Here is a 13,793-nt window from a genome sequence, read left to right as displayed (position 1 = left end):
TCCCGCCATCGACCCCCGGTCCACGTCCTCCCCCGGGCCTGGAATGCCCTCCCTCTGCCCATCCGCCAAGCTAGCTCTCTTCCTCCCTTCAAGGCCCGGCTGAGAGCTCACCTCCTCCAGGAGGCCTTCCCAGACTGAGCCCCTTCTTTCCTGTCCCCCTCGTCCCCCTCTCCATCCCCCCGTCTTACCTCCTTCCCTTCCCCACAGCACCTGTATATATGTATATATGGTTGTACATATTTATTACTCTTTATTTATTTATTTATTTTACTTGTACATTTCTAGCCTACTTATTTTATTTTGTTGGTATGTTTGGTTCTGTTCTCTGTCTCCCCCTTTTAGACTGTGAGCCCACTGTTGGGCAGGGACTGTCTCTATGTGATGCCAATTTGTACTTCCCAAGCGCTTAGTACAGTGCTCTGCACATAGTAAGCACTCAATAAATATGATTGATTGATTGATTGATTGATTGAGCGCTTACTGTGTGCAGAGCACTGTACTAAGCGCTTGGGAAGTACAATTTGGCAACATATAGAGACGGTCCCTACCCAACACAGTCTAGAAGGGGGAGACAGACAACAAAATAAAACATATTAACAAAATAAAATAAATAGAATAAATATGTACAAGTAAAATAGAGTAATAAATATGTACAAACATATATACAAATATACAGGTGCTATGGGGAGGGGAAGGAGGTAAGGCGGGGGGATGGGGGCGGGGAGTAGGGGGAGAGGAAGGAGGGGGCTCAGTCTGGGAAGGCCTCCTGGAGGAGGTGAGCTCTCAGTAGGGCTTTGATTGGCAGTATGAACTGTTCACAATATTTATGATCAAGGCTAATGACGCATTTGTATGGTTAACCTACTTACAAAGGTGGTCTAACTCAAGTGGATGAGCAATGGGCAAGGCTTACATGTCCTAATTGAGATCACTGCCCCCAGAAAAACATGCTGATAAGATTGTGTGCCAATGGTATGCTCACATGCACCTGGAAATGCAGACTAGCGATTCCCAACAATGGAATACCCAGAGGTGACAATCCCGGAGGGGCTGGATTTTATTTTATCAACACTTGTCCAGGAGCAATTCCAAGGGTATTAGCGTACAGACGGTTGAATCTTAGGCCCTACTTCATTTCATGGCACGCAAGATGAACCACCTATGAACACAACTCCTCCATTCACACTTGTGGCATTTGTTAAACATTTGTGAATGGAGGGTGGCCACAATGACTCCTTCGTGCCTTCAATTTGCCTTGGAATAGAAAAGCTTGGAAAACTTGGAAAGGCTAGGGTGTGCGTAATCTTAGTAACACTGGCAACTTAGTAACTTTTATCTACAAAGTTTCATGACAAATCCAAGATCTCCAAATTCAGCAGGAAATAACATACTGGAAATCCAAACAATGAAAGGCAATCCATGAAAAGAATTATTTTTAGACCAATGGAAGGTTCAATTTTAAAAGCGTTATTATTTATTATTATTTATTATTTTTAAAAGCATTATTTATTTATTTTACTTGTACATATCTATTCTATTTATTTTATTTTGTTAGTATGTTTGGTTTTGTTCTCTGTCTCCCCCTTTTAGACTGTGAGCCCACTGTTGGGAAGGGACTGTCTCTATATGTTGTGAACTTGTACTTCCCAAGCGCTCAGTACAGTAATCTACACACAGTAAGCGCTCAATAAATATGATTGATTGATTGATTTAAAAGGATAGAGTGCTAGATCCTGAAAATGGAAGATTCCTAGTTTACTAAAGTCCAGCTGCTTTTTTTAAATAATACTAATAATAATGATGGCATTTGTTAAGCGCTTACTATGTGCAAAGCACTGTTCTAAGCGCTGGGGAGGATACAAGGTGATGAGGTTGTTCCACTTGGGGCTCACAGTCTTAATCCCCATTTTACAGACGAGGTAACTGAGGCCCAGAGAAGTGAAGTGACTTGCCCAAAGTCACCCAGCTGACAATTGGCGGGACCGGGATTTGAACCCATGACCTCTGACTCCAAAGCCCGGGCTCTTTGCTTCGCTTACCATATGCCAGGCACTGTACTAAGTGCTGGAGCAGACACAAGATCATCAGGTTGGACACAGTCCCTCTCTCACCCAGGAGGTTCACAGTCTAAATCAGAGGGAGGATGATGCAATTCCCATTTTTCAGATGAGGTCACTGAGGCACAGAAGTTTAGTGACTTGCCCAAGGACACACGGCTGACAAACAGTGGAGCCAGGATTAGAATCCAGGTCCTCTGATTCCCAAGCCCACGCTCTTTCCACGGCTGCTTCTCTCAAGAAGAAAACCAAAATTAAGCATGCGCCCACCACCATCATCATCATCAATCATCGTGAGCGCTTACTGTGTGCCGAGTACTGTACTAGGCGCTTGGGAGGGTACGATACATCATTTTAGACTGTGAGCCCACTGTTGGGTAGGGACTGTCTCTATATGTTGCCAATTTGTACTTCCCAAGCGCTTAGTACACTGCTCTGCACACAGTAAGCACTCAATAAATACGATTGATGATGATGGTGATGATTAGTCTCACTATTAGTATTTCAAACAAAGAGAAGTGATTGTATATGTGTATATATGTTTGTACATATTTATTACTCTATTTATTCTACTTGTACATATCTATTCTATTTATTTTATTTTCTTAACATGTTTGGTTTTGTTCTCCGTCTCCCCCTCCTAGACTGTGAGCCCACTGTTGGGTAGGGACTGTCTCTAGATGTTGCCAACTTGTACTTCCCAAGCGCTTAGTACAGTGCTCTGCACACAGTAAGCGCTCAATAAATACGATTGATGATGATGGTGATGATTAGTCTCACTATTAGTATTTCAAACAAAGAGAAGTGATTGTATATGTGTATATATGTTTGTACATATTTATTACTCTATTTATTCTACTTGTACATATCTATTCTATTTATTTTATTTTCTTAACATGTTTGGTTTTGTTCTCCGTCTCCCCCTCCTAGACTGTGAGCCCACTGTTGGGTAGGGACTGTCTCTAGATGTTGCCAACTTGTACTTCCCAAGCGCTTAGTACAGTGCTCTGCACACAGTAAGCGCTCAATAAATACGATTGATGATGATGGTGATGATTAGTCTCACTATTAGTATTTCAAACAAAGAGAAGTGATTGTCTATGTGTATATATGGTTGTACATATTTATTACTCTATTTATTTTACTTGTACATATCTATTCTATTTATTTTATTTTCTTAACATGTTTGGTTTTGTTCTCTGCCTCCCCCTTCTAGACTGTGAGCCCACTGTTGGGTAGGGACTGTCTCTCTATGTTGCCAACTTCGACTTCCCAAGTGCTTAGTACAGTGCTCTGCACACAGTAAGCGGTCAATAAATACGATTGATTGATTGGGGGAAGCAGGGTCTTCCCTGATCCAAGGATTCCAACAGAAGCACGGAGAAGAGGGGGCACACGTAAGGAGACGAGAACCTCTACAACGCTCCCTCATCTGGAAATGAATCAATCAATCAATCAATCGTATTTATTGAGCGCTTACTATGTGCAGAGCACTGTACTAAGCGCTTGGGAAGTACAAATTGGCATCACATAGAGACAGTCCCTACCCAACAGTGGGCTCACAGTCTAAAAGGGGGAGACAGAGAACAGAACCAAACATACCAACAAAATAAAATAAGTAGGATAGAAATGTACAAGTAAAATAAACAAATAAATAAATAGAGTAATAAATATGTACAACCATATATACATATATACAGATGCTGTGGGGAAGGGAAGGAGGTAAGACGGGGGGATGGAGAGGGGGACGAGGGGGACAGGAAAGAAGGGGCTCAGTCTGGGAAGGCCTCCTGGAGGAGGTGAGCTCTCAGCAGGGCCTTGAAGGGAGGAAGAGAGCTAGCTTGGCGGATGGGCAGAGGGAGGGCACTCCAGGCCCGGGGGATGACGTGGGCCGGGGGTCGATGGCGGGACAGGCGAGAGCGAGGCCCGGTGAGGAGATCAGCGGTGGAGGAGCGGAGGGTGCGGGCTGGGCTGGAGAAGGAGAGAAGGGAGGTGAGGTAGGAGGGGGCGAGGGGATGGACAGCCTTGAAGCCCAGGGTGAGAAGTTTTTGCTTGATGGTAGGTTGACAGGCAGCCACTGGAGATTGTTGAGGAGGGGAGTAACATGCCCAGAGCGTTTCTGCACAAAGATGATCCGGGCAGCAGCGTGAAGTATGGATTGAAGTGGAGAGAGACACGAGGATGGGAGATCAGAGAGAAGGCTAGTGCAGTAGTCCAGACGGGGTAGGATGAGAGCTTGAATTAGCAGGGTAGCGGTTGGGATGGAGAGGAAAGGGCGGATCTTGGCAATGTTCAAATGAATATTCACATACTTTTTAAAGAGGACAAACCACTTGTCCCTCCGAAGAGTGAGCGGGTGGCAGAGCTGCCTGATCCTCCTGGAGGCGGAACCAACATCACCAAGTAGGTACCACATGTGTAGACAGGGGTCTTCCTCAACATTTTCAGCGGCAGCCCGCAGCTGGTGTTGGCAGCTGAAATAAGAAAACAGGAGGACTCCTGAAAAACTCTCCATGACACAGTAATACGACTTCCTGACAAATTCCTAATAATAATAATTACGGTATCTGTTGAGCGCTTACAACATCCCAGGCACTCCGACTAAGCGCGGGGGTGGATACGGGCAAATTGGGTTGGGCACAGTCCCTGTCCCACGTGGAGCTCACGGTCTCAATCCCCATTTTCCAGATGAGGGAACTGAGGCCCAGAGAAGTGAAGTGACTTGCCCGAGGTCGCACAAGCAGACAAGTGGCAGAGCCGGGATTAGAACCCATAACCTTCTGACTTCTGAATAGCCTGTGCTCTATAAAAGCCCGGGCTTGGGAGTCAGAGGTCATGGGTTCAAATCCCTGCTCCGCCAACTGTCAGCTGTGTGACTTTGGGCAAGTCACTTTACTTCTCTGGGCCTCAGTTCCCTCATCTGGAAAATGGGGATTAAGACAGTGAGCCCCGCATGGGACAACCTGATTACCTTGTAAGCTCCCCCATGCTTAGAACAGTGCTTTGCACATAGTAAGCGCTTAATAAATGCCACCATTAATTAATTAATTACTATCTACTTTACCCTTGTCCTTCCTCTTGCTCCCTCTGTGTGTAAATCATTTTTGCCTGACTCCCCCGTCAGACTGTAAGATATCTGAGGGCAGAAAATTTGTGTTTTACTTTTTTTTTAATGGTATTGCTTAAGCACTTACTATGCGCCAGACACTGTATTTAGCGCTGGGATAGGTACAAGCTCATCAGGTTGGACACAGTCCATGGCCCACATGGAACTCACAGTCAGTGGAAAGAGCCCGGGCTTGGGAGTCAGAGGTTGTGGGTTCTAATCCCAGCCCTGCCACTTGTCTGCTGTGTGACTTTGGGTAAGTCGCTTAACTTCTCTGTGCCTCAGTTCCCTCATCTGTAAAATGGGGATTAAGTCTGTGAGCCCCATGTGGGTCAACATTGATTACCTTGTATCCCCCCCGCCGCCCGCCAGTGCTTGGAACAGTGCTTGGCGCATAGTAAGCGCTTAACAAATACCAACATTATTACATTATTATTAATGCCCATTTCACAGACTCCGTTAACTGAGGCACAGGGAGGTTAAGTGGCTTGCCCAAGGTCACCCAGCAGACAAATGGCAGGGACAGGATGAGAAACCAGATCTTCTGACTCCCAATCCCACGCTCTACCCATAAACCATGATGCTTCCTACTTAAGCTGTACTCTATCAAGCGCTGTATCACCCTCAGTTATTGACTGCTGTGATGATCCAAACATAAAGAAGGACGGTTGTAGCGCCGTTCACACTGTTTCCCCACGCATGGTGTCGCTTCTATCGGAGACAAAATACGGGCCGGGTGCACCATTAATCTGTCCCAACAATGGCAATTCTTATGTCTTTGAAATGAAGCATAAGACTCAGGAAATACCCAGGAAAGGATGCAAGAAAAATGAATTTTTCAAAATGAAGTGAATTACTGGGAATTCCCTATCGCTACGTTTGCATCATTTTCAGATTCCGCGTTACGCCAGGCTTTGCATCCTGAAGGGTCCACAGATTTTCTTAGAGCTTGCCTATGTTCAAAGATTCTCAATATCACGTCTCCTATATTTTCCAAGAAAATGGATTCCAAATGTAATTCAAAAGTAGAATTTATTAGAATAAAAACAAAGTAAACTCTGTGATCCATGATGACTTCAGTGAAACACGGAAGTCTGTTGCTGGAAATCTAACAGCTCACCAATTCAGGTGCTATTCCAATACTGACTAATCCTTAGCATTTTTTCATTACCAACATTTTTAGACATGTGCCACTGAACTGAGGCAATGGCAAAATTAGTGTAAAATGCACACGAGTTATGTGAAGATAGCTTAGAAAAGAAATGGATAAGAAATGTCCACTTCCTGCTACTGATCATTACCACCTTCTGGGATTTCTAGCTTAAAATGAAATGGAAGCTGAATGATTTATGAAATTCTATTCACTGTCTTTTGGTCACAGGCAAACTATTATCAAATGATTAACTGTTTCTTGTAGAAGGGTATAAAATGAACTTTAATCTTTCAGTACTTACTGGCCAGCCCAAGAACTAAAACCTCCCAGAACTCATTTAGGATTTTTTTACGCTATCGTGCTAGAGATGGATGATTCCAGGAGAAAGACATTCAGTTAGGAACCTGCCAGTGTTTCAATTATAAGTTCTTATTAATAGCCCAGGGGTGGAATATATTTTAAATAGCTTGCCTGAAATTAGGAAAGTAAAAGGGTGACTTTTACCTATCTGTCGCCTTGTTTGCATGCCAAACCAAAAAGACTTTTTGTTTTCCCAGTCCTGAGTCCCCAACAAATAAATTCTGCAGTCAATGAATGTGTAAGATGAACCCCTTGGTGTAGTTACAAAAATGTAATTCAAACCACGAGTTACTAACCTGTCACCTTGCTTGCATGCCAAACCCAAAAGACTTTTTGTTTTCCCAGTCCTGAGTCCCCAACAAATAAATTCTGCAGTCAATGAATGTATAAGTGGGGTAGTTACAAGTATATAATTCAAACCACGAGTTACTAACCTGTCACCTTGTTTGCACGCCAAACCAAAAAGACTTTTTGTTTTCCCAGTCCTGAGTCCCCAACAAATAAATTCTGCAGTCAATGAATGTATAAGATCAATCAATCAATCGCATTTATTGAGCGCTTACTGTGTGCAGAGCACTGTACTAAGCGCTTGGGAAGTACAAGTTGGCAACATATAGAGACAGTCCCTACCCAACAGTGGGCTCACAGCCTAAAAGATGTGAGTTCATCTATAAGATGGACCCCTTGGTGTAGTTACAAAAATATAATTCACACCACAGGTTACTAACAGTTGAAAATTAGCTCCTAAGTAAGAACAAGAAAGGAAACAATTCCATTTAACACTTAAATAGTCTAGCTAGTTGTCTTAATGCTCAATTTTCAGCTCTTTAGTGATCTACTAAAGATATTCCCACTCCGTCTCTCACTGGAGCTTCCGTTTATCTGGTGACATAAATGCCCACAGGTCACGGACCCCAAGTACACAGCGGATGAGAAGGGAGAGGGGGCTGGGGAAAAGAGGGCTTAATCTGGGAAGCCCTCCTGGGGGACATGATTAATTAAGCTTTGAAGGTGAGGAGAGAAGTGGTGAGCCATAAACTGAGGGGGAGTTCCAGGCTAGGAGGAGGACGTGGGAAAGGGATCAGCGGCAAGACAGACATGATGGTGGCACAGTGGGTAAACTGGCTCTAAAGGAGTGAAGTATGTGGGCTCCGCTGTAGTAGTGGGAGATCGGTAAGGTAAGAGGGGGCAAGCTGATTGAGGGCTTTAAAGCCAATGGTAATTAATTCCTATTTGATGTGGAGGTGAACGGGTAATAAATGGAGGTTCTTGAGGAGTGGGAAGGCATGGACTGAACGTTTTTTCAGAAAAATGATCCACTGCATCAGAGTAAAGTATGAACTGGAGTAGGGAGAGACAGGAGGCAGGGAGGTTAGCAAGGACGCAGATGCAGTACTCTTTGGATCTGCAAGGTAGCAGTTTGGATGGAAAGGAAAGGGTGGATTTCAACAATGTTGTGAAGAAAGTACCAACAGGAATTGGTGACAGACTATGTGGGCTGAATTCATTCATTCAATCGTATTTATTGAGCGCTTACTATGTGCAAAGCACTGTTCTAAGCGCTGGGGGGATACAAGGTGATCAGGTTGTCCCTCGTGGGGCTCACAGTCTCCATCCCCATTTTACAGATGAGGTCGCTGAGGCTCAGAGAAGTGAAGTGACTTGCCCAAGGTCACACAGCAGACATGGAGCGGAGCCGGGATTCAAACCCATGACCTCTGACTCCAAAGCCGGTGCTCTTCCCACTGAGCCACTCCGCTTCTCTGAATGACAGAGATGAATTGAGGACAATGCCATGGTTACGGGCTTGTAAAACAGGGAGGATACTGGCGTTGTTTACAGTGATGAGAAAGATGGGAGGAGGAAAGGGTTTGGGTGGGGAGATAAGGAGTTCTGTTTCGGACATGTTACATTTGAGGTGTCAGAGGGCATAATAATAATAATGGTTGTTAAGCGCTTAATATGTGCCAAGCACTCTTCTAAGAACTGGAGTAGAAACACGATAATCAGTTTGTCCCACATGGGGCTGTCTCAATCCCCTTTTTAGGTAACTGAGGCACAGAAAAATGAAGCGACTTGCCCAAGGTCACAAAGCACACAAGGGGTGGAGCTGGGATTAGAACTCAAGTCCTCTGACTCCCAAACTTGTGCTCTTGCTACTAGGCCATGCTGCTTCCATCCACGTACGGATGCCTTGAAGGTTGGAGGAAATGCGAGACAAATTTGGGCATCATCCACACAGAGATGCCATGAGCATGAATGAGTTCTCCATGGGAGTGGGTGTAGACGGGGAACAGAAATGGATCTGGACCTGAGCCCTGATATGTGATTCTTTGATACATGATTCTGAGAGAACTGTACATTATTAACAATACTGTTTATGTAATACTATAGACTGTGAACTCCTTGTGGGCAGGGAACATGTCTACCATCTTTGTTGTGTTATATTCTCCCAAGCAGTTAGTATAGTGCTCTCTGCACATACTAAGTGCTCAAAAAATGCTACTGATAGATTGAAAAGTGATAGATTCTCTAATAATTAGCCACTTTCTTTCTCACCTGCTAAGCTCACCTCCTCCAGGAGGCCTTCCCAGACTGAGTCCTTTTTCCTCTCCTCCTCCCCATCCCCCCCCGCCCTACCTCCTTCCCCTCCCCACAGCACCTGTATATATGTTTGTACAGATTTATTACTCAATTTATTTTATTTGTACATATTTACTATTCTATTTATTTTGTTAATGATGTGCATCTAGCTTTATTTCTATTTATTCTGATGACTTGACACCTGTCCACACGTTTTGTTTTGTTGTCTGTCTCCCCCTTCTAGACTGTGTACCTTCTTCCCCTCCCCACAGCCCCTGCATATATGTTTGTACAGATTTATTACTCAATTTATTTTACTTGTACATATTTACTATTCTATTTATTTTGTTAATGATGTGCCTCCAGCTTTATTTTTATTTATTCTGATGACTTGACACCTGTCCACACGTTTTGTTTTGTTGTCTGTCTCCCCCTTCTAGACTGTGAGCCCGTTGTTGGGTTGGGACCGTCTATGTTGCCGACTTGTACTTCCCAAGCCCTTAGTACAGTGCTCTGCACACAGTAAGCGCTCAATAAATACGACTGAATGAATGAATGAATGAAATGGACTGTGAGCCCACTGTTGGGTAGGGACTGTCTCTATATGTTGCCAATTTGTACTTCCCAAGCGCTTAGTACAATGCTCTGCACACAGTAAGCGCTCAATAAATACGATTGATGATGATGATGATGATACATTTGTTTTCATTACATTATAAAATCCTGCTTGCGATATATTGATTTGCGTTTGCCCTGATACATTATTTTCAGCAACAGTGTTTGTGTGTACTGCTTTCTGACTTAAAAATACAACTTGTACTTCCCAAGCGCTTAGTACAGTGCTCTGCACACAGTAAGAGCTCAATAAATACGATTGATGATGATGATGATAAGCTCTTCTGGAAGCACTGTGGTTATACTAAGTGCTTCAAAGAGTTCCCCTCAAAACCAGCATCAACCAGGGGTTGCTACATATATAATACGAAAGGAACAACTTATTGGGCCCCAATCTTCATCCCATTCAGACTCTTAAGCACAATCATAGTTACTAGCATCATAAGCAGTGAGAGTGTCTGCCCAACATACCATATTTACTCCCATAATTGCCTCCACTGAATCTTTTCCCCCTTCCCAATACTGAGGAAACAAGAGATTATTTTTTAATCCACATAATGTCAGGCAGTGATAGTGGTGTGGGCTTGGGCAAGAAGAGGAAAAGGGTAAGAACTGAGGAATGCAGCAACCACAAGCTTGTGTCATGGGAGGGAGAGTCTTCTTTGCAGCAGGCAAGCTCCCGGGTGGGAAGAGAATGGAGGAGGAGTTAATTCACTAAGTGCAAGAGAAGAAAGAAAAAAAGTCTCATGTGCCCTCTTGCCTTTCCCTCCCCCACCCCATCACCACTTATTTTCTACTTTCTCCTGCTTTCCTTATTGCTTTGACTTAATTATCATATGAGCCTGTGTAAGAGCCCCACCCGCTTCAGTGTTGGAAAAATTATGCATAAAGCTGGGCAAATATGTGAGCATATATGTTAATTATCAGCAAATGTGGAATTTCAGCAAATAAGTTAAAACAGTGGTGATGGTTTATACAGCTGATTTAATTTTTCCACAGCTAAAATCATTCACAATTGCTTAATTCTATAAGAAATCTGCCACAATCAGCCCTCTGTTGGCATCTTACGAAGGCAAATGGAAGTCAAAAAAGGTCAGTTTAGGCTAATAGAAAATTGTGGCTATATATGCCTAAGTACTTTTTTAATAGAGACTAAATGAACCAAGGTGTAATGTGACTGAAACCAGAAATGAGAAATCCGTTTTACCTGCTTGATCTTCCTTCAGAGTATTGGAGATGGTAGAGCCAGTTAGGGCAGCCAGAGTTGCTGAGGGGGAGGCCCTATACCTCGAAAGCCGACTCAGAAGCATCTCATTAATACTTTTTGCAGACTCTCCCTCTTTCCTCATGAGAATAATGCGTTCCTGAAGAGGATTGGCTACACATATTCCGTTTTCAACCTAATCGGGGGAAAAAAGCGGGGGGGAGGTCTTCAAAATTGTGTCCATAGGCTCCATTTTAAATTTAGCTATCTGATTTAACAAGCTGATCCCTTCTATTTGAAAACTTTGTCGTCGAGGCAACTGGGTCACAGCAAATGATTTTTTTTCCTGAGCATGTTATCTTGAAACTCGCAAAAACAGAGATTCTACCTGAAAGGCTCCCTGTAACTCACAGCAAGGTGCTCCGGAGAAGTTCTTTTGGAAAGAAAAAATGTGAGGCAAACCAGAGCCACATGACTGGAAGCCCCCCGGACCACGAAGAGCCATCTGCAGCCCACATCAGCCTCCCTCTTTCTGTCAGGCCCCGTGGGAGCGAAGCCCGCCCTCCCAGCTTCCCATTACTCCTTTGGGAAGGCTGTGATATTTTGTAACCAGGCACTGTTGCCTGGAGCAGCCAGGAGCCTGAGGACTCAACCTTCCAAGGCCTATTACAGCTATTTATTTTCATCTGGTTTTCATTCCTGCTCCTACTTGTTTAGTGCCACCCCCATTTAGATTATGAGCCACTAAATGGAACAGCGGCTTTGCCTTATTGATTATTTTACAATTACCACAGCATTTAGTTCATTGCTTAACGTACGGCAGCTACTCTTGCGCCTGCACATGGATTTGTACCCTTTATCTGCCCCACACTCAGACACAAAGCGCTTAAGTATACAACCAGAATTTATTTTCATGCCTGTCTCCCTCTCTAGACTGTAAGCTCCTTGTGGGCAGGGAACATGTTTACCAAGGGTTAATAATAATAATAACAATGATGGCATTTATTAAGCACTTACTATGTGCACAGCACTGTTCTAAGCGCTGGGGAGGATACAAGGTGATCAGGTTGTTCCACGGGGGGCTCACAGTCAACCCCCATTTTACAGATGAGGTAACTGAGGCCCAGAGAAGTTAAGTGACTTGCCCAAGGTCACACAGCTGACAAGTGGCGGAGCCGGGATTTGAACCCACGACCACTGACTCCAAAGCCCGGGCTCTTTCCACTGAGCCACGCTGCTTCTCTTCAACAGACATGATTGATTACTTACTGAATACCATGAATAATCATATTTATTGAGCACTTACTGTATGCAAAGCACTGTACTAAGTGCTTGGGAGAGAACAAGCAGTGTGGGGAAGCAGCGTGGCTCAGTGGAAAGAGCCCGGGCTTTGGAGTCTGAGGTCACGGGTTCGTATCCCGCCGCTGCCACATTTCTGCTGTGTGACCTTGGGCAAGTCACTTAACTTCTCTGAGCCTCAGTTACCTCATCTGCAAAATGAGGATTAAGACTGTGAGCCCCATGTGGGACAACCTGACCCCATTGTATCCCCCTAGCGCTTAGAACAGTGCTTTGCACAGAGTAAGCGCTTAACAAATGCCATCGTTAACAATATAATATCAGACTCCCTGCCCACAATGAGCTCACAGTCTAGAGACTGTAGGGTATTTTCCTTTAGCTCTGCGATATGATGCAACCTCAGAGAGCTGGAGTTATATGTATTTGAACATTTCTGCCCATGTAAAGAACATACATGGATTCTGAGGTTTTTGCCTTTCCTCAGACTTACTAGCTGTCTCTCAGGAGGTCGCCCACTTACTCTCTAAATCCCCCCCTTAACACCCCACTTCCTCGTCTCTTAAAAACCCTTGCCCCCACTTTCCTCTCCTCGCTGACCACTACGTTCAACCTGTCCTATCCTCTCCTCCCCACCTTTTATCCCCACAAATGGCAACATAGGCACTTCCTAATCAACTAAGTGCTTCTAGACTGTAAGACCGGTTTGGGCAGGGATTGTCTCTCTCGCTGAACTGTACTTTCCAAGCGCTTAGTACAGTGCTCTGCACACAGTAAGCGCTCAAAAAAAACGACTGAATGAATGGAAACACACATACCTCTGTTGCACTTACATATGTCTTTGCATTCTATTTCTTCTGCCTACCTGTAATTGATTTTAGTGTCTGCCCCCACTGAGAGACATAAAGCTTCTTGAGGGCAAGGAGCATGCCTACACATTCTACCTTACTCTCCCAAATGCTTAAACCAGGGCTCTGCCCAAAGTAGGCAACTCAAAATAGTCTACTGATTGATTCCATCCCCCTCTGTCTTCAGACTCACTAAAGTGTCTCTTTTTTTTAATAAAAAAAATGGTCCTACAGGTCTCTCCAGCCACTGCCTTAATTCCTGGCTCCCATCCCTACCCACACTCTTTAAACGGGTCGTTGTCTTCACTTCCTCTCCACCAACTAACTCCGTGCTCTCCTTCAGTAACTTTTTCATCCACTTCAAGCCACCGAGACCTTGGTCTCCACGGTCACTGATGATCACCACACAGTCACATCCAACAAACTCTGCTCTGTCCTAATCCTTATCACATTCTTGACTGCCATCCACATTGTTGGCCACCCCCTCCTTCTTGGGCCTGCTAGCGGAGACCTTGGTTTTGCCAACGCAAGTACTGACCTCCAAACACTCTTGACTTGCTTCTTTTCAGTC

At 44.3% G+C, this 13,793-nt stretch overlaps 1 protein-coding gene across 2 annotated transcripts in view; it reads right to left on the bottom strand.

The window, feature by feature from the left end:
* Nucleotides 1–13,793, bottom strand: part of HECTD4 (HECT domain E3 ubiquitin protein ligase 4) — a 227,360-nt gene that overhangs the window by 119,301 nt on the left and 94,266 nt on the right. For both annotated transcript variants that reach the window (XM_038763449.1, XM_038763450.1), the window contains exons 8-9: nucleotides 11,082–11,274; nucleotides 4,370–4,531 (exon numbers count right to left, since the gene is read on the bottom strand). In XM_038763449.1, the coding sequence (XP_038619377.1) occupies nucleotides 4,370–4,531; nucleotides 11,082–11,274 (355 nt within the window). The remainder of the gene's footprint in view (nucleotides 1–4,369; nucleotides 4,532–11,081; nucleotides 11,275–13,793) is intronic.

The sequence above is a fragment of the Tachyglossus aculeatus genome, chromosome 21 (assembly GCF_015852505.1).
Source record: "Tachyglossus aculeatus isolate mTacAcu1 chromosome 21, mTacAcu1.pri, whole genome shotgun sequence".
In the NCBI taxonomy this organism is placed as follows: Eukaryota; Metazoa; Chordata; class Mammalia; order Monotremata; family Tachyglossidae; genus Tachyglossus; species Tachyglossus aculeatus.
This window is presented reverse-complemented; position numbering and strand designations above follow the sequence as displayed.